This window comes from Atractosteus spatula, chromosome 28 (assembly GCF_055471065.1).
Source record: "Atractosteus spatula isolate fAtrSpa1 chromosome 28, fAtrSpa1.hap1, whole genome shotgun sequence".
NCBI classification, from domain to species: Eukaryota; Metazoa; Chordata; class Actinopteri; order Semionotiformes; family Lepisosteidae; genus Atractosteus; species Atractosteus spatula.
The window spans coordinates 3,960,682-3,981,244 of NC_142733.1; the positions used below are offsets into that span (position 1 = coordinate 3,960,682).

The following is a 20,563-nucleotide window of genomic DNA, read 5'->3' on the forward strand; positions in this document are numbered from 1 at the left end:
AGGGTTGCCGGTTCAAATCCTGCATCTGGCAGAGGAATCCTACTCCGTTGGGCCCCTGAGCAAGGCCCTTAACCCCAGCTGCTCCAGGGGTGCCGTATAAAAGGCTGACCCTGCGCTCTGACCCCCAGCTTCTCTCCCTGTCTGTGTGTCCCATGGAGAGCAAGCTGGGGTATGCGAAAGGACAAATTCCTAATGCAAGAAATTGTATATGGCCAATAAAGTGATCTTATCATAGGGCATACACACGCAGGGCCACCTGTCCAGCATGTCTTTGAAAGATGGGGTACCTCGAGAACTTAAAAAAAATGCTGCTACAATAATTATTCTTATTCCCAGAGAGAATTTGGAACTGAAGTTGTAAAACCAGAAGTCTGCAGCTTTCATCCCTCAGGCATCGCAGGTCCTGTTGGATTTCAGCTCTCCAGAGGTCCTGACTTCCCCAACTAATTCCTGGCTTAATTGGGCCAATTAAACCATTTCTCCCCCGGCTTTAATCTGTGAATGATTAATGGAGACCTGCTTCATAGTCCTGGCTGGACTCAAGAGGAAGCCCTGGTCTTAAAGTTAGATGTCGTATGACCTTTCGTCCGGTCATCCCGAGTACAATCTGTCCTTTCCTCCCTCTCTGTGAAGTCGGAGGGTCACGGCTGCGGGTCTCCGTGCTGCTCCAGGCTCAGAAATGAGTGGTGATGACAGTATTTCAGTTGGCGGATGATTCCAGGCACATGGTGCACTAAATGAGTAAGCCTAAGGTTCCCAGCTGATTTAATTAATGGATATTTTTTAAAGGAAAAAGAACGACAGCGCTAATGACCTCTTATTGAAAAAAAATAAAAACCCCTTGCCACCTGCAAAGCTTGGCTGATGCGTCTTGTAAAATGTCCGTTCGGAACGTCCGTCTGTCTAGCTGTATGTGCCTGTGAACCTGTCAGCCAAAAAAAAATGGATTTTTCTCCATGTAGCTTAAATGAATATTGACCCAAAAACGCATTCAATCAGAAAAAAAAGTATCCATTTCAAAAGCATCGACAGGGTTGTCCCCTAACTTAATTTATGATCATTGATCTTGCTGCCAAAGCTCGGGCGAAGGGGAGAAAACAAAAGTCTTTCTTGCAGCGATTAACACAATAATGTGGATGTAAATGTAGTCGGTATCGTTTACCGCGCTTTTAAAAGGCGTGCTGGATATGTTTCTTTTGAGAGCGGTTCAGATCAGCCAGGCGCGAGGAAAGGGACAGGCTGCTGGAGCCAGCTTCGAGCTCAATAAACCTACTGATGAACCCAGTGAAAAAGGGAAAACGCCAAAGAAGAGGAGGAAAACTGGGAGCTGGAGCCAGACTCCGACTGGAGCCGCTAATTGCTACGCTTTCTGCCATTCATGATATCAAGGCTGTGATGTTAGAAGCCAATCTGATGAGAGAACTGTTAGCCTAATTAGTGGGGACACTTGCCCTCATTCCCAGGGTATATGCTGTGTGTTTTTTTTCCGCGGGGAACAGCTGGCAGGAGATCGATTTTCTTATTTTCCCACTCCGGCCGAGGCTGGTGGAGCTCGTTCGGAAGGATTAAAGAGCCAGGATGTGTGGGATTTCCCCCCCCCTCCCCGTCCTGGCAAGCCCTCACTGGTGAAACCCATTGAGCCCCCACGGTCTCCTTTCTTTGCCAGTGGGGGACCGGGATGTCTCCTGGGGCTTTGGACCCGTGAAGACGCTGTCGCCGCCCCCCCCCTCCCCCCCCGGATCACCCTTCGCTCTGCCACCTCGCCGTAACCTTTAACATTTCCTCGCTGGACGCACGCGGCTGCTCTGGTTTGCTAGCCTCTGTCGGCATCGCAGTCGCATTATAATAATAATAATAATAATTCCTTACACTTCTATAGCGCTTTTCTGGACGCTCCACTCAAAGCGCTGTACAGGTCATGGGGATCCCCTCCACACCCACCAGTGTGCAGCCCCACCTGGATGATGCGCCAGTCCGCTCCCCACACACCAGCTCTCAGTGGGGAGGAGAGCAGAGGGATGAAGCCAGTTCAGAGATGGGGATTATTAGGAGGCCATGACTGGTAAAGGCCAGGGGGAAATTTGTCCAGGACGCCAGGGTAACACCCCTACTCTTTTCGAGAAACGCCCTGGGATTTTTAATGACCACAGAGAGTCAGGACTTCGGTTTTACATCTCAGGACGGCGCCTGTTTACAGTATAGTGTCCCCGTCACTATACTGGGGCATTAGGACCGACACTGACTGCAGGGTGAGCACCCCCTACTGGTCTCACTCACACCTCTTCCAGCAGCAGCCTTAGCTTTCCCAGGGGTCTCCCATCCAGGTACTGACCAGGCTCACACCTGCTGGGCTTCAGTGGGTTGCCAGTTTCGGGTGTTTTGCCTTCTGTTTGCTTTCAGCAGTGCGCGACGGTGGTGCTTCCCTCTCTGTAAGAGCTAGAACACATGCATTAAGTGATACAGGAACTGTGGTCTTTTCACCCATGTTGAAGGGGCTAATAAAGATCTTTATATACAGTACAGCCATGATGCCCAGCTGTTGCAACCTATAGAACTGTGAAGACTATGATTACAGACTTTGTTTATATTTGCAGTGCCATTCCTACCATAACACTATGGCCTGGTCAGTACCTGGAGGGGAGACCTCCTGGGAAAAACTAAGGCTGCTGCTGGAAGACGTGTTAGTGGGGCCAGCAGGGGGCGCTCACCCTGCAGTCTGTGTGGGTCCTAATGCCCCAGTATAGTGATGGGGACACTATACTGTAAACAGGCGCCGTCCTTCGGATGAGACGTAAAACCAAGGTCCTGACTCTCTGTGTTCATTTAGAAATCCCAGGGTGTTTCTCGAAAAGAGTAGGGGTGTAACCCCGGTGTCCTGGCCAAATTTCCCATTGGCTACATCACTCTGCTCTCCTCCTCACTTATAGCTGGGGTGTGGTGAGCATTCTGGCGCACTATGGCTGCCGTCGCATCATCCAGGTGGGGCTGCACACTGGTGGGTGTGGAGGGGATCCCCATTACCTGTAAAGCGCTTTGAGCGGAGTGTCCAGAAAAGCGCTATATAAGTGTAATAATAATAATTATTTTTATTTTTACTTCACGTAGTTGTATTACACACCTACAAGACCATGTGAAGATTTCAATCAAATTGCATGTTATTCTTCTGCACGGTGTATGCCACATTGCTGCGAGAGACAGGGGGCATCAGACAGCGTCCTACACTGGTGAGGCAAAGTCAGACGTCAGCGTTTGCACAGCCCCCCTGATTCCCTTCTCAGCTCTCCGTCAAATTGTGCAATGGTGGAAGGTTCTCTTCCCCACTGGGTCTCTTCCAAACCAAATAAGAACATAAAATCACTCAGGAGCTCAGGGGTCTTTATTTTTAAGAGAAAAAAGGTGAGGAAAGACAGCAAATATGACACAACTTCCTATAAATACAGTTTAAGAAAAATAAAAACGAGAAGAAAAATAAAATGCCTGGCACATGGCAAAGTAGTAATATTTTAATGCAAATGGCTTCTCTGATTATACTCGCTTTCATGACCTTATTTCCTCAGGTTGAATACAGTGTCATAGCCTGGATCCCAGTCAATCTTTTGATTTTTGCTGCCACACACACGCCCTTAGTTTCAACAGTGTGTCCTTTTTTCATCAAGATGTAAAACTGCTCATAAGTTGGCCAGGCTGCCAGCAATATTTCATGATGACCCAAGGCATGAAAATAAAAAAGAAAACAACCTAGCCCAGAGTAATCATCCAAAATAGATTCTGAACTGAGCTGGAACTAGGCGAGGAACACCAAACATTGTGTTATGATTGCCTTTTCTCCTAATGGCTGTTTCCTTACTGAATAATTGGCCAGCGCAATCCATCATATTGTGACTGCTCCAATGACAGCAGCTGCTGTGGTGCGCTGTGTGTCTAATTAGCAGAACATGACCTCTGACCTGGAACAGGAAATGATGTGTGTGTTTACTTTTTTCATGGGGGGGGGCTGTTGCTCTTTAAGTCATCGTTCTGTCCTGTCTTTAAAAAGTGTGCCTGGGGGAGAGGCTACCTCTATATGGGTTAAGACGAAAGAGTAAAGTTCTGTCATAAATGAATGCCAGTAAATAACATCTGACAGGCAAGCCATAGGAAGCACAGTGGTTGTGATATAAAATTAAAAAAAAGAGTTAAAAAATGACACATTTGTATTTGTTTTTACTCTACCACCTCAGTTAATTTTGAATTGCCATTATACAGTGTGGGAGACTGGTGTGTGTTATTTATAATGGATATCTAATGTACTGTGTTAAAAGCAGAACGCCCAACTCTGGCATGATGAGTGAAACCCAGACAATATGCTAAAAGCTATTGTATACTAGGCTTTATTAGAAACCTTTTTTTGCAGAGCAGCAGAAACAAACCAGAAGAAAAACGATTAAGCTGTGTTTCGGAAGCATGTTGACTGTTCCATATCAGGTTGCATATCAAGTTTAATTAACAATTAAAATAATAAACATAAAGAATAATTTATAGCTCTTACGGAAAAGCGCAGCAGATTGTTATCTATTATAAAACGGTTTAACTCACTAATTGTCATTACTGTTATTATAAAAGTCTCTTGAAAATCCGCATTAAAGCAGGCCTACACCCCCCTCCTCCTGCAGAGCTCCAGCCCCTTCGCCCAGCAGGTTCCAGACACGACTCTGTTGGGATTGATACAGTTTTTTCCAGTGTCAATTAGCGAAAAGGGCCGTTGACTAATTTCTACTGTTTTTGCACCTGAGAGGCTGGGACTGTGGGCTGGAAAAAATGACCCAGGCAGGGGGGAGGCTGGGCGTAGCGAAACTGCTGGGGTGAGACTGCCGACAGAGCATGAGAGGGTGAGAGAGTGGGGGGGGGAGGCTCAGGAATGGACACTCTCTGGACCCAGACAGTGTGTGAGTCTGAGGCTGCCTGTGTGTGTGTGAGTGATTTTGTCTTACAGTGCTGGTAGGTGGAGGCTGGGTGAGTGAGCCGGGTGGACTGTATATGCATTTGGAACTGTCTCTCATTTGAACTCATATATACATCATGCTACATTGCTCATCAGAAACATCACGGTTTGTCTGATTCATCTAATTGAAAGACCTTGGAGTTTGAACCAGGTTGTTTATACTGGCTACACTGCGAGGTGAAAGTGTTGTCTGAGATGCTCACAGAGCACTTCAAAGACTAGTTAAGTCACATCCTGACTTGTAAACCACATCTGCAGGAATGGCACGCTGCAAGGAATAGGTTAATATTGCTTCAGAAAACAGAACTGTTGCATTGACTATGTCGGTTTCTCTGCAGTCTAGGCAGTTTCTGATGACAAGATCATTTCCTAAGCTTTCCCATCTCATGTGAAATTCACTCCTCATTTTGTGAATGGAAGTGTTAAACCCTACAGCTACTGAACTACTGAAAGCAGGAACAATTCACTTAAAAACTGCCTCTTTGTTTGCTGGAGTTTAGGAAACATGGAGAAGAAAAAAAACTTCACTGGAGCAAAAGCTCTTTGAAATGTGCCAAGATGTGCTTCGCTTTAAAGAAGCACTTTCTTGATCTGGTCACTGTCCATCCCTATAAATCAAGCCAAATTCATTTTGATCATGTACTTCAGTTGTGATAGTGCTGGTTATTCCAGTACAAAATCAGCTGGACTGTGATTTTGATTTTTGCCACGTGCCTGTGGAAACGAGCACTGGATGACCATCGATTCCCAGGTTTTTTCAAGGTGATCTAGGTGTCCATCCTCTCCTTCTGCAAAGCATCGCACACACTGCCCGGACAGGCTGCCTGAGCACCATCACTGCCTGTTATGGTGGAGTTCTGACAATCTCCCTCTCTCCTGCCCAGATTTCTTTTCCAGATCACGTTCCACCCCCCCCCCACCCCCCGCCTCCGCAAGGCCGGTGTTCCGATCAGTTCCCATCGGGAACACCCCTGTTCCAATGCACGAGTGGCACAAGTGACCCACAGCCAACATGACTCACTCTGCCATTCTGACGGAACCGCAGTGACACACAGGATTCCAAAACCTGTTTGCACAGCAGTGGCAGGATTAAACACCAGCATGCACAGATTTTTCAGTTTTGTTGCCGAATTGGAGTTTTTGGCACTCAATAAGAGCAATAAGATGCTTGCCCTTCACAGCCCTCTACAGCAAATTCAAAACATCTTTTACTTTCTCTGAGACCAAGATCATACAGTGCCATTTTTAGTCTTTCTGTGTAGTTCTCCAGATGAAAACATAGCTGCTGGCATCTCTGAGGTTCAATGAACGCCACTCCGCATTTATGAGTCGGTACAGTGGCATGCCACAGTAATGTTCACAGTAGCATAACTGTAGGGAAACATGGTGACCCAGGATTTATGGGTTTATGTGATAAAACACATAAAACAATGAATTCTGAAAGAAACACCTGTGCAACTTCAAGAGCTTTGTCATGTTTGTTTACCTGCAAGGTGATGTCTGTAGTTTGGGCATCCCTTGTCCTTATCAATAAATTAGTGTTTTGTGTGAAGGAAACAAAAAGCAAACAAACGATAGATGGAATACAATCACAGCAAAGGACATGAGGAGAGCGATTTACTACCCGTTGGGTGCGTGCATGCTAACCGGCATGTTTATTGGTCAATCTGTGACTTATCATCTGTGATAAACTTCAGGGGAGTGGAGGTAAACCTTACAGTTCATAGTATATAGACAGTACAGAGACACCCTGCAATAAATTCTAATCGCGCCTGGTTCTACTTTAGGTTATCCGACAAAAAATGAAACCAGCCCTCGTGCCTGGCCAGGAACGCCTGTCAACAGACTCGGAAAGCCGCTTTCGCGAAATCCGTCCCGTCTTTTAGTTCATGAAGTGTGCCATGCCCAGCCATCACGCCGCCGAGGCAGGGCTGCCGACAGCAACACTTGAAGCGCAGCCGCGCTTCCAGCTGGAACAGCGGCCGTTGTAAAAAATGACCGAAGTTTCAAGCACCCCTCTTACTTGCAACAAACCCGGGACTTTCAACTTCATCATCCTTTTGGACCTTTAAGGTTAATCCCTGTAATAATTTTGACCTTTACTCTGTTTTTTTTAACCCTTTTTACGAGTTTTTTTTTTTTACAAGTCTTAACCAACGCGCAGCGCTTGACACCCCACCTCTCTCACTTGAAAACAGCTTCAGAGTTTCACACGCGGTTTTTAACTCGAACGCACGACACGCCGCGCCGGTCGTACACCCTCGCCTGCAAAAGAGGCAACACCAAGCACATGCAAAGCGCCGGCGGAGTTCAAAACGAGAACACGAATTGCGTAGCCAGTGAAACTACAGCACAGCCCTCGGAAACGCTTTCAGGAGCCGAGGTTCAGACCTTGCTGGCATGGTACTCACTGTCAGGGTAGTTCTTCTTGCGGGTACCGTCCACCTTCCCCGTCTTGTCGATGCACAGGAAGAACTTGTTGGCGGAGTACAGGCGCCGCAGCCTGACGTCGCCCTCCAGGTGGTTGTAGCTGCGGGTGTGCCGCTCCAGTGCCCAGGAGCAGTTGGCCCCCTCCAGCGCCCGCAGGGGGTCATGCCCGCCGCTCGCCAGCCCCCCGGGGCACCTGCCCGAGGCCGCGCCGGCCACCAGGAGCAGGACGCAGCAGGCCAGGCGGAGGGGGGCGCCGCCGGGGGCCGGGGGCCGGGAGGAGGTGGCAAGGGTGGGAGAGAGACCGGCAGCGGGTGTCATCCATTTGGACATGGTGGGTCACACTCCCAGGGAGCTCCTGACACTCACACAGGGCATGCTGCTGCTGCTGCTGGTGCTGGCCTGGCTGGGGCCACTGAACACACGCCCGAGGGTGGCAGGGCCAAGCTCGCCTGAGCTGAGCTCTACAGAGCCATGGAGGGGGAAGAGGAACTGGGCTCCCACCCTCGGCTGCAGCAAAGCCCCCCCACCCCACCCCCGACCCGGCACACCTCTTGGTTAATATTGCTCTGCGGCAATTCACCGGTTAACGTTTCTCTATCACTCTCTTTCTGTTTGGCCTCTAGTTTTCCGGTTCCTGGAAGTTATGTCCTTTGTAATTCCATTGCTGAAACTTTGGGATCCGTTAAAGCTCTTCTTCCCTCCTTTTTGACTGTCCTCCTTAGTCCCAGCTCTCTCCTTCAGTGCTCCCCTCCTGCCACCGGGACTGTCTCCCCTCGGACTGCCTCGGCACTCTCTCCTCCTTCTTCCCCGGTGTGCACCTTGCAGGTCTGCCCTCTGTGCCTTTCTCCAATTGCCCAGGCGGAACAGAGAGAACGAGGCTGCCCTGCCAGTAACTGTGAATGAGTGTGCTTCCAGCGTGCGTGAGTGTGCCTGTGTGTTCGTGCGGCAGGGAAGGAGAGCCAGGGATCGTCCTTGCTGGTTCCTGTGAAGTCCCTCTCCCTCTCTCTCTCTCTCTCTCTGCCTGTCAGCCTCCGGTCTCTCTTGTATTTTACCCTGGGCAGGGCTTGGGTCTAAGGAGTTGAAAGAGAGGGGTGGGGCCTCAATCATTCATAAGCTTGCATCCTTTTCCTCTCCTTTGCCCTTTTTTTTCAATCGTGTTGTGTTGGGGTTGGATTTTTTCTCTTTAATCATTTGTTTGATATCCTCACACTGGAGAGCAGCTATTTTTCTATTTTTGGCACTCATTTTTTCACGGCTGGCTGCCAACGAGAGCTCGTAAATGCAACACCTCAGTTTCTGTTCCAGGCAGGTCCGGCGCATGGCTCCTTAGATCTCAGTGTAGCTAGGTCAAAGCAGGAGACCCGGGCCACCCTATATTGTCCGGTGTGTTGAAGGTGGAGACGTTCTGCACACAGGTGGAGGCTCTGGAGCTGCACAGTCATTTTTCAGCACTGGGGGAGGAACTGGCTACTGTTTTGCCTTAAATATCCGGATGGATTTGAACCCCTGTGTCCCCGAGAGAAGAGGGCTTTAGATCCCTGCTTTACCTGCATCTAAATGGCCTTTAAAAAGCATTAATGCTCTGCAATTTCCCTCACAGGATAAATAATAAAGTATCTATCTATCGGATAACACTTTCTTTAAGAAGGATGCCCAGCTCTGCGCCTGGCAGTCATAAATCAGTCTGGTAAACAGGGAATCAGAAATGCAGACAGGAGAAGGCAGGAGAATTTATGAGGAGGGAGTTAGGGAGTATAGGAAAAACGAGCCTGCCCTTAGATAGGCTCAGGAATTTTTTCCATCTAAAAGATGAGTGCTGGCTCGTTATCCTGTATTTCACACTTTTCCAATCAGTGTGTGAGAGGAATGGTCCGGATTGTCTGTCCTCTCCCCTGTCCTTGTCCACCATCTTCGCACGCATAGAAATGATGAGACATTTCTTTGAAAATCTTTTGCGACACGCAGAAAACAAAAACTGTCTTTCTTTAATATTCTGATCTGACAGTTTGCAGCTTTTCCTTCTGATGCACCACAGGAAACATCCCATCAGCTGTGTCTGCTGAGGTAAGGCAGACAAATTTCTAAACTGGATTTCCACATACACCTCCTTAAAAGGCATCTGAAGGGTTTCACTTAAATGGAAGACCTCTATAAAAAACTGTGTTATTGATGAGATTCCCCCCTCTTCCCTTCATTTCATTTGCATCTGTTTTTTTTGTTTCAGGACCAAATCTGTGCACCCCCTGTCAGCTGGACCCCCCTATCTAAAAGAGGTGAGGAACTGCACACTGAGCATTTTTTGCATGTTTGTCAGTAACTAAACCATCACTCTTGGAACAAAACTTCCTTGGAAAAGTTCAGTATTCAGTGGAAGTGGAATTGCTATCCAACATTGTCTGAGGGGTGTTTCTTTTTAAGTGCTTTCTACTTTTTGAAAAAATCCGTCCTTCTGCGGCCAGCATGCTAGAAAGCCTGGTGGGGTGGGTTCAAGGAGCTCCAGATCCCGGAAGGATCTCTGGGCTTTTAAACAGCTCCATTCTGCCTCAATCATTCTATAAAACAGGGCCAAACTATGGGCTAATGTGACCCCCCACCACCACCACCACTGTCAAAGCCCTCTGGCCTTTCCTGTTGATCTCCTGGCAACGCCAATAACTTTTACTGGTGCAGCTCATCAAAGCTTCCCTGCGGCCTGTGTCTGCCGCAGTTTAATAAAAAAAAACGCTTTGTAACTCAATTGAGCCACATTGCAGCCACACTTCTCCTCTTCCGACGTCTTTCTGAAGTTTTTTTTTTTCATTTGGATGTCCCGGTGCTTCCTGAATGCTATTTCCTGGGGCCCTGGTCCCAACACCTTCCAGCCTCACAGTCTGGAAAAACACGGCAATACTCACTGTTTAAATAATCAGGACGATGCCAAAAAAATAATAATGGATACAAACTTGGATTCTGAAGAAATGTCCCATTTGCTCAGCACTGCCAGGTTTTAACTGGCTGCTTCTGTAGCTCTTCCAGAGCATTTGTTTTTCTTTTTCAAAGTGAATGTATCCATGGAGTAAAATGGCAAGCTTCTCCACATGGGCAGCACAGAGGGGTTGTGGGTAGCTTTGTGGCTTGGCAGTGCTGGGGCCCTGGGTTCAATTCCAAACCCGGAGTGCTGTCTGTGTGGAGTTTGTAAGCTCTCCCCGTGTTTGAGTGGCTTTCCTCTGGGTGTTCTGCCTTTTTCCCACACTACAAAACCACACTGGTAGTTTAATTGGCTTCGGAGAAAAATTGGCCCCCGGTATATGTGTGTGTGCACCCTGCGATGGACTGGCGTGCTGTCCAGGGTGTATCCTGCCTTGTGCCCGTTGCTTGCTGGGATAGACTCCAGCTCCCCGCAACCCTGAATTGGATGACATGGTTAGAAAGAGGGTGGGTGGAAGTTTTTTCAGATGTTACCAAAAATCCGTTTACTGCAGTGAGGGGCGAGAGACATCATTTCATAGTGCCATTATGTGGTCCAGCCACACAGGGGCGCTGTTTCTTTTGTTGCTTCTCCTCAACTGAAAGACCGTCCCTGTACTGTAACCATGTGTTAAAGCAACGGTGCCATGTTTCCTTACCATACTTTTTTGTGATATTGAAACCCTGAGGTCAGATGGAGCTTTATCACAGCTAGGATGCATCGGGCCGGTTCTTGACCCTTCTGTGTGAAAATCTGCCGTTCTGTTGCTAATGGTTTCAGCAGTCAACCAGTGAGCCCAGGTCAGCTCTGAGGGAAGACAGGTTTGAACGCAGGTGTCTGGACATTAAAAACCAGAAAAGATCCAGCCATTAAACTGCTCTGTTGTCCTCTCCAGAATGTAAACCTCACATGGGGATGAGTGGCTTCTAAATTTTCTGAGGCATCTGGTACAGACTCATGCTTTCACAGCCAGCTCTAGATCCTCTGCCTGCACGCAGAACCCTGAAGGAAGAAAAAAAACCACAAAGTTCTACTTCATGTGCCTTTGAAACTGCAATTAGAACCATGCAATCAGGGCAATGCTTTAAAGTCCATCTGCCCTTGAGGTCAACTGTAATGTTTTACATTGAGGTCAGATGGAGTACAAGATAGCTTTATCCCAGCTAGGATGCACTGGGCCTGTTCGCAGCCCTTGTGTGTGAAAATTCTGCTGCTATCCATGTTCCACTTCAGGACACTGTTACAGCCCGCTCACCAATTAGTCAACGGAGTTCCGGTCCATTAAATAATTAAGAACTGAATGTCTGCATGGCAGTGCATTGAGCAGCCCCAGGTCTTGCAGGACTGGCAAAGTCGACACTGTTAAGTGACTTACATTTGTGCCCATTTATACATATATGGTTGGGCATTTTACAATCAAAAACAGTGATGCACCGGCCTGATTTCTGCCCTGCTTCAAGTTGCTTTTCTTTTTTACTGCAGAGTGTAATGCAGAAACGTATCCTTTTATTTTTGTAACACCTCTCCTGCTTTCTTCAGGGTTCTCACAGCGTATAGTATTTTATTCTGCAGAATTATGGTATTGAGCCTTTCAGACTCATAACTGGCAGGTTGTGGGTTGGATTGCCTGCTTCAGACACAGCTGTTGTGCCCCTGAGAAGGGTATTTTACCATCTTTACTCCAGACCATGTACTGTACGAGAGGGAACTACAGTAGCTGTGCTGAGAGGTCACATTCTTCATCCACATTCAGGGGCAAAGTCATTGCTCTCTAGTTTGTTTAACAGTACAGAAATCAGGATGGGATCTTGCCTAATGAGTACAGGTTCAGTATGTGGATTTTACCTTTTACCAAGGTATACTGCAAGCATGTGATTAGGCATTGTACTACAATGAGCTTCACCCTGATTACAACAGCAAAGGACATGAGTGGTATCTTCAAACTGTCTGGCAGACACTGAAGGTGAATATCATCACACGGAAAGGAGATTTTCAAATTATTCAGCTTGGCCGTGTGTGCCAGAGTCCCCATTTCCCTGGCTTTGCAAAAATGTCTCCATTGAAGTTTTGCACTTCATTTTAAAAAACAAATCAGGGCAGCTCTCTAATTTAAAATTAAAAATGTAGCGTCTACAGTTAGGAGGAACCACTTGAGATCGATAAATCACACCCCGTTTCCGGGATTCTGGGATTCCGGATTCCGGACAGGAAGAGATTGAATCTAAGACTCCCCCCATCCCCAGCTCCTTCATTCCCAGTCCCGCCATCTCCCTCGCGCTGCGAGAATCCCCCGTTTCTCCCCCGTAGTGGCTCTGTGCCCTAGCACTTCCCGAGCTGAGAAATCTCCGCGCTGGGGCGACAGGGAGAGGATGTTCACAGGCGAAGGAGTCTAATCTTTCCCAGCAGGGAACCGGCCGGCTTTAAAAGTGCATGAATGGAGATAATATCTCTGTAATGAGGTCTGTTTTGTACCATCAAAGTCTTCAAAAGGCCTGAAACTCGACCTCCCTCTTAGCGCTGACAATCCGCCTGTAGTAGCTCCCATTATTAATTGTTTTCCCTCTCGCTAACTCCCTGACTCTCTTGCCTTCCTTCATCGCCCACCCCCCTCTCCTTTCTCCCTCGCTCTCTTTCTGTCACCCTCTTCCTTCCTGCCCTCTTCCCCCCCCCCCCCCGCACTCTCCTTGGGGCACGGAGGGTCTCTGCTGGCCGTCCGCAGCTTGGGAAGGACACTGCAAGCCTATTCAAAGAGGAGCCCCTCGTTCACCTCTAATTCGTATCCGTCCTTCGGATGAGACGTAAAACCGAGGTCCTGCCTCTCTGTGGTCATTAAAAATCCCAGAGCACTTCTCGAAAAGAGTAGGGGTGTTACCCCAGTGTCCTGGCCAAATTTCCCCCTGGCCTTTACCAGTCATGGCCTCCTAATAATCCCCATCTCTGAACTGGCTTCATCCCTCTGCTCTCCTCCCCATGAGAGCTGCTGTGTGGGGAGCGGACTGGCGCATCATCCAGGTGGGGCTGCACACTGGTGGGTGTGGAGGGGATCCCCATTACTTGTAAAGCGCTTTGAGTGGAGTGTCCAGAAAAGCGCTATATAAGTGTAAGCAATTATTATTATTATTATTATTATTCTGCGAGCACAAGCGAAACTCAAATCACAGCTTTCCTTTCAATGAGCGGTTCACTAGGAGTCACAACGCCCAAGAATGGAGTGAACTGAAAAGGAGTGTGGAGTGTTCTAGTCAATGGGCTGAGCCCACTTGGATGAGGGCTGACCTCCTGGCCAGAGGGCGAGGAGGCTGAGACCCCCCCCCCTGCAGAGTGAGGGGTGACCAAGGGGCAGCTGCAGAGGGGGAGATGGGGTGGAGAGGGGATATGGGAGAGAGAGAAGGGGATCACAGGCCGTATTTATAGCGTTTCAGGAGAGGAAATGACATTAGGAGGGATTGCTCATGACTGACAGTCGAGTCTGATTGAACTTGGCTGCTGTCGTTGCTCCCGAACTTTCGGTACAAACTCCATTGATGTCCATCGCACTATATGTACAGATGTGGCGTGTAATCTACAATCAAAACTAAGATATGAGGCTATTAAAAGATTATATCCACGATTATAAAGCCTCTCTTCGTCACTGATTTCTGCTTTTTACTGCTTCCTGCTTGCTTCCTCAGCTGCAGGTACTCTGGGCAGCTTTGCGTTATACTCTGGAGCGAACTGTGTAAACACGCGTGGCTGATACAGGAACTGACTGCGCCACCACAACTATGCCCCTGTGATAAAGGCGGCCTTTTGCATATCCTGCTCCGTGACAATTGTGAATTGTTGTCTGGGCACCGATCAAGGGGCTGTCTATCTGATGCACTGAGCTGCTCTCAGAGGCTCTGACCCATCTCAGACACGAGAGATGGGCGCGCAGGGCACACACTAGCGCCAATGCCATGCCACCACAGCAGGTTTCAGCACCTTTAGAAGACAGAGAGAGAGGTGGGTTTCTGCAGGCTGCACCCAGGTTGTGTTTGCCCTACATTTCGTGGGTGCTAATGCAGAAGTGATGCAGCAAGTTCACAGATCTGACAGTTCCCTTCACCGCAGCATTTTTGTGGTTGCGCCTCCCCAAACATTTTTGCCAAATGGCAGAATCCGAGGAGACACAACCTTAGCAGCACCACAAAGAATAGTTTCGAAAAAGACCTGCTAGACAGCCGCTGCTGTGTCTGTTTTTTTAAATGTTTACGTTTGGGGTGCAGAGCTAGACTTCTGGGAGAAAATGGGGTTTCCATCCCCTGTCTTTCTCAAGAGTAATCTTTGAGACAAATATGAGCAATTTCTACGTCTTAAAAGCTGCCAGAATCTGAAAGTGGTCGTACTGTGAGACTCTCTCACAGACACCCCACACTCACACACATACCCCACACCCATACTGTATGTACTCACACACACAGACACCCCAGTTTCAAACACATTCACACAAAGACACCCCACACTCACACAAAGCACTGCCTGAACCCACACAGACACCTCACACCCATATACTGTGTACTCTGTGCATATAGACACCCCACACTCACACACACAGACATTCCAGATTCAAACATGCTCACAGAGACATCCCACACTCACACACTGAACTGCCCAGACCCAAACAGACACCCCACTCCCATATACACTCACACACACAGACACCCCAGATTCAAACATACTCACACAGAGACACCTCACACTCACACACTGAACTGCCCAGACCCACACAGACACCCCACTCCCATATACACTCACACACACAGACACCCCAGATTCAAACATACTCACACACACAGACACCCCAGATTCAAACATACTCACACAGAGACACCCCACACTCACACACTGAACTTTCCAGACCCACACAGACACCCCACACCCATATACTGTACACTCACACACACAGACACCCCCCCAACTCAAAGGTATCTTTATGAAAGGGTGGTGCAGGCTTGCAACCATAAAGGCAGCTATCTAATCTGTTGAGTACTTTACAATTGAAACGGCCAACTGATTTTGATTCAGAGACAATAATGAGCCAGAATATATATGACACACGATAGATAGACTGCTGGTTGGATTTCATCACTGGTGTCTTATCAGTGCTCAGCCTTGCCAGTTATATTAACCGCGAAGCCCAGGACTAAGGGCTGGCTCTCCTGAAGCTATCCTTCAGGAGCTTGCCAGATGACGTTCTCCTGTGTTTTGCTCTGGAGAAATCAACTCCACTTTCTGGAGTTGCTGGCTTGTCTGCTGGAGTTCAGTTCAAGTGAAAAATAAATATACATATATACATAAAAAAATACACAAAGCAACGGACATTGTTCTTTTCCTATACTGTTAATATAGGAGAATAATACTCAATTAATATTGAACTATTAGTAAGGATTCCTATAGTTTTTTTTACTTACACATGCCTGACCTTCGAAACTTTCATTTTGTGTCTGTTGAATTGTCTATGAGTCCTGTGCATCAGCTCTTATTATTACAAACCTGACAGGAGCTTTTGTCTAGTGTGACTCAGGTTTGTACCCATTTACACGGCAGGGAATTTTACTGGAGGAGTCTGAGTGAATCAGCCACAGTGTCACCACTGTGTTTGAGCCTACAGCCTTCCAGTTACTGTATGAGTCCAGAGCTCTAAGCGCAGCTTCACTCACAAAAAGTGCTTGGGGGAGGACTGCTGAAGAGAATGCAAAACTTTGATCCCTGCCCCCCTACTCCCCCATGTGACCTGTACTCTGTCAGTGTGCTACAGTATGTACTGTAGATCCACTCTGATCTTTGGACTTCAGTCTCCCGTCCCGCGCCTAAGATGCACCCAGAGAAACTGGCTCTGCGTTGTTCAGGGGGCAGGAGTGCCGGACAGAGTCCTGGTGGTGTTGAGGGACGGTTATTCACATTACACATTTAGTGAGCCCAGATGACAAATAAGATAGCTCTCCGTTGCAGTTCACTCTGAGATTTTTCCAAATTCAACTCAGGAACACAAAAATCTCAAACTGTGCTTCAGTGAAAAAAACAATTCTCATTCTGAACAACACTAGTTTCTAGCTAGATTCAGGTACTTGAACCTTTAACTTTTACCATACCTGCTGAAGAAAATGGAACCAACTCTGTCTTAAGTAGCACCCCGAAACTGACTCGATGCAACCCCACCCCCTCACAACCTCTGCTGTACCGCTCAACAAACCAACCTCTAATAAATATTAATGCTTTCATAGAATTTGCTCAATCTTAAAAGAACCACAGATTTAAGGTACCAAGTTCCTTGTCTATCAGTCAATGGAGAACAGAGCCGTGTTTTTCCCTGAAAGGGACCCGTGTGCCTGTTAGGCCTAAACGTGCTCCCCACCACTGGAAAGCTAACATTGACTAGAGAGGCCTGCACTCTCACAGACTGCAGTGTGCTGATGGCCGCCGTGCTCTAAAGTGGTTGGTGTGGCTGCGGTGCCGGCATCCCTGAACTGCCTGGTTGCTTGTTCAACCGGGAAGAGAAGGCATTTTGCTTGCATCTGTTGGTCAGACAGTCAATTAGATGTCTAAACGAGGCTATCATCTAGTTGTGAGTTTAAGAACAGCGATAGAGAGTTTATTTCCTGTGTGCTGACATATCCTGAAGGTTTTTTCAGTACTTTCTCACTACCGTTTGCACCCTCTGTCATCATCCTTTTAATATAAGATCACTTTATTGGCCTATATTTCATATAGGAATTTGTCTTTTCGCATACCCCAGCTTCCTCTCCATGAGACACGCAGACAGGGAGAGAAGCTGGGGGTCAAAGTGCAGGGTCAGCCATTTATACAGCACCCCTGGAGCAGCTGGGGTTAAGCAGGGGCCCAACGGAGTAGGATTCCTCTGCCAGCTGCAGGATTTGAACCTGCAACCTCCCAGCCACAGGCACAGATCCTTAGCCACAGTGCCACTGCTCCGCCCAATATCATAATACGAATTGAGCAGCGGTGGTGAAGAAACATGCTTGCCTCTCTCCAGTCCCTGTTTGAGGCACAGGGGGTCCAGCCTGTCACACATGCCTGGGCTTCTCCTTCACGTGTTCAATCATTTGCTCGCCCTCTATTTTAATTGATGGTTCTCTTGCGAATCCGCTGCCCCAGGTTTGCACCAGCTGAGAAGGTCTTTGCCGTGGGGCTGACGGCGGGATTTTAAAAAAAAGGGGGGGTTTTGGATTTCAACCCTATTGGATGACGCTCCCACCGGAATTGTGGGAACAGCTGGAGGGCAGGGGGCGGCTGGCTTGCGGACAGAGCGATTGTGCGTGTCTGTAGGGTGGCTCTGAACGATAGGGGAGGAGATGAACTGGCACGGCCACACTTACCTTTCCCCCTTTCACCTCTTGCCTCTCGGAAAACCCCCCTTCATCTTCCTGCAAGCAGACCCCCCCCCATCTCAGGTGTGCCTGCACAGCTCCTGAAACCAACCTCAACACCGCTCACTGTCCAAAAAAACGTGTGTGAAGTTCAAAGGGTGAATTCTCACTCCAATAAAGATAACTGGTGTGTGGAGGAGTTATTTAGCTGTCATCTTAGCTAAAGAAAGAGTGGATCATTATTTTGTAGTTTCCTTTGCTTTTCAAATTGGCCTTAAATTTATATTGTTTTCAATGCATCTGCAAACCCTGTCTGGAATTGATCATTTCAAATACAAAATGGTTGTATTCTTTTGCAGAAAATGACTGGTCATACCATAGAAGAAGGTAGTGGATGGGCAGAATGATGAACAGCACAGTGAAAGTTTTAAAAGCACAGTTTTGCAACCATGGTGCAAAAGTGATGCAGTTAATGCATAGGGGAGTACTGTTGAAATTAACTGTTGCGAATTTTCATTCTAGTATCGTCTTTGCGAATTCATATCTAAGTGCATGATACAATAACAGAACCAGACGATCACTAGGTCCTGCTACGTCCTGCATTGAGATCTTGTTCAATTTCACTCCTTTGCAAGGCCCTATGATAAGTGGGCAAAGAAGACGAAGCAGCATGTTTTAAAATGAAACAACAAACACCTGTATACCCAGCTTTGTACAATCTCAGTTTTTAATGTGTGTAATATAAGACTGCTTCTTCTGATGATTTTTCCTCGGTGAGCTCTCACTGATTTTACTGGTCTTGTAGGAGCTGTAGGACTAAAGGCAGAGACTGCCCCTTGCTGGCTGTTTCTGGAATTGCGACCAGGGAAGACCAGGCCAGCCTCCGCCGACAACTGAGCACGCTGGGCCCTTCCGCCCTCCTCTGAGCTGGTCGTGACAGCTAGTCAGTGCGCTTTGGATTGAGGGCTTTCCTTTAAAGCTGGTTTACATGAATAAATGATGAGCAGGTATTTGGTGTGGCGCTCGTGGTCTTATGCTGACAACTTAATCATAATTAACATGTGCCCCTCTTCATAAAAAGATCTGAAAAGAGGTTTCGCGAGCGTGCCGGGGAGGTTGTGCAGTGGTGACTGGATGTTTAAGAGTGTAGTACGTGCCGGGTTTAAACTGAAAGAGTGAACTGGTTCTCTTTAGGGCTGAGCCTTCATGGCCGTTTTGGTCTTGGGGAGCAGTTTTTCAAAAACCCACAAGCACAGGCACAAAGCTGTGAAATGAAAATGTCCATACATCAATATGTGCATTCATGACTATCTACTCAATCTTGCTAATTGATTGTATCTAGATATTATTTTCAATATTACACGTAGCAAGTCTAACATAATATCAGACTCCCTAAATCCAACATTCAGATTTAAACGCTCAACGATAATGTTTTGCAAGTCTTTCCAAAGCAACGAGTATCGACATGTGGCAGTTTGTTTTCCAGCCAACAAAACACATATAAATCATCCTGAAGAGGGCTCCACGGCCGAAACGTTGTGTTCTCTTTCTTCTTTTTTTCAGCATGGAATAAACCCATTACTTGTTCCTAAATCGTCCTGTTCAGCTCGGAATCTAGAAAGTGTTAAGTTTGTCCTCTGCGTTTCGACAGGCGGCGAAAGTGGTTTCCTCATCCTTCTCGTCTTTCGCACGGTACCCTGGAACCAGGTCGAGGTAATGCTACTGTATATACAGTAGAATTTACTGTTTGAGCGTTTATTTTCATCCCACAGACACAATCGGTAAATGGACATCGAAGAATATTAAACTCATCCCGTACTCACAACGGAACACCGGACACTAAGTCCACAAGGAGCTGACGAGGGGGCACAGCGAGGTGGATCATATTTTTGAGCGCAACAGTTCCTCAGCACCTTACACTGTTGTTACAAAGACACGAATTGCGTTTCTTTTTTTTCTGAGGTTCTAATCTAGAACCTTGAATCGACACCTTGATAATTCAGTTTACGTCTCGGGACTCATACGACACAGAATTTCCTGGGGTCTTATTATCCTGGTCTCTTTTTTTTTGCTCACTGGTGTTCTGTGACATTTTCGTGCTGATGCATCGTTTCTTCAGCGGCAAACCTCCAGTTGTATTTAGCGGAGTTTTGGAGCGTTAATAACCACTGTAAACGTGTAACGTGGTGATGCTGACATCTAGCGGGAACGGTGCACAGCAACACAGAGTTACTCGATCGTATGTCAATAAATCAGCGTTTTCTGTGTTGGTGTTGTTTGATGTAGTTTTGCTCAGTGCCAATAAGTTATTTCCTCCTGCCAACCTGCTCTCCTCATCCCTCTGTAACCGTATCGTAGCCCCAGTGTTTAGTCAGCGACTGGACGCATCAATATGGAGTTATATTTTTTAAAATATAATTTCACTTTTATTTATAGTAGCGCTTATTCATACACGTGATCAAATTTAATATTTGCGCGATTTTTAATTTGTTAAGATGCCGCCGTTTAAAAATTAGCATCAGGTGCTCGAATATGCCCTATAGCGAACGTGCTGTGGGTAATTACGCAAACTGTTCTGTACTGAATTATTTTAAAATGCATATTCATTTTTTAGTCTCGGGGGCCTTATAACACAGGCATATCCGAAAGGCGAAAAAAATATTTAAGATTTCTGGTATATGTCTGTTACAGTACTCTTTCTAAGTTCCATTCACCAAAAGGTGTGGTACTGTTTTAAAATAGTTGCAATACGTAACGCGATACAGATTGTTCGACTGCTCCGCAGTCTTCTGCTTTGGCTTGTGATTGGCTGCTCTGTGCTCACACGGTCTAGTCTGGCTCAAAATGGCAGCCTAG

At 47.2% G+C, this 20,563-nt stretch overlaps 1 protein-coding gene across 1 annotated transcript in view; it reads right to left on the reverse strand.

The window, feature by feature from the left end:
• fgf22 (fibroblast growth factor 22) overlaps positions 1-7,741 on the reverse strand; it is a 31,090-nt gene extending 23,349 nt beyond the window's left edge. Inside the window, exon 1 of the mRNA XM_088907779.1 lies at positions 7,393-7,741. Within this exon, the coding sequence (XP_088763905.1) occupies positions 7,393-7,741 (349 nt within the window). The remainder of the gene's footprint in view (positions 1-7,392) is intronic.
• Positions 7,742-20,563: the final 12,822 nt, after the last annotated feature.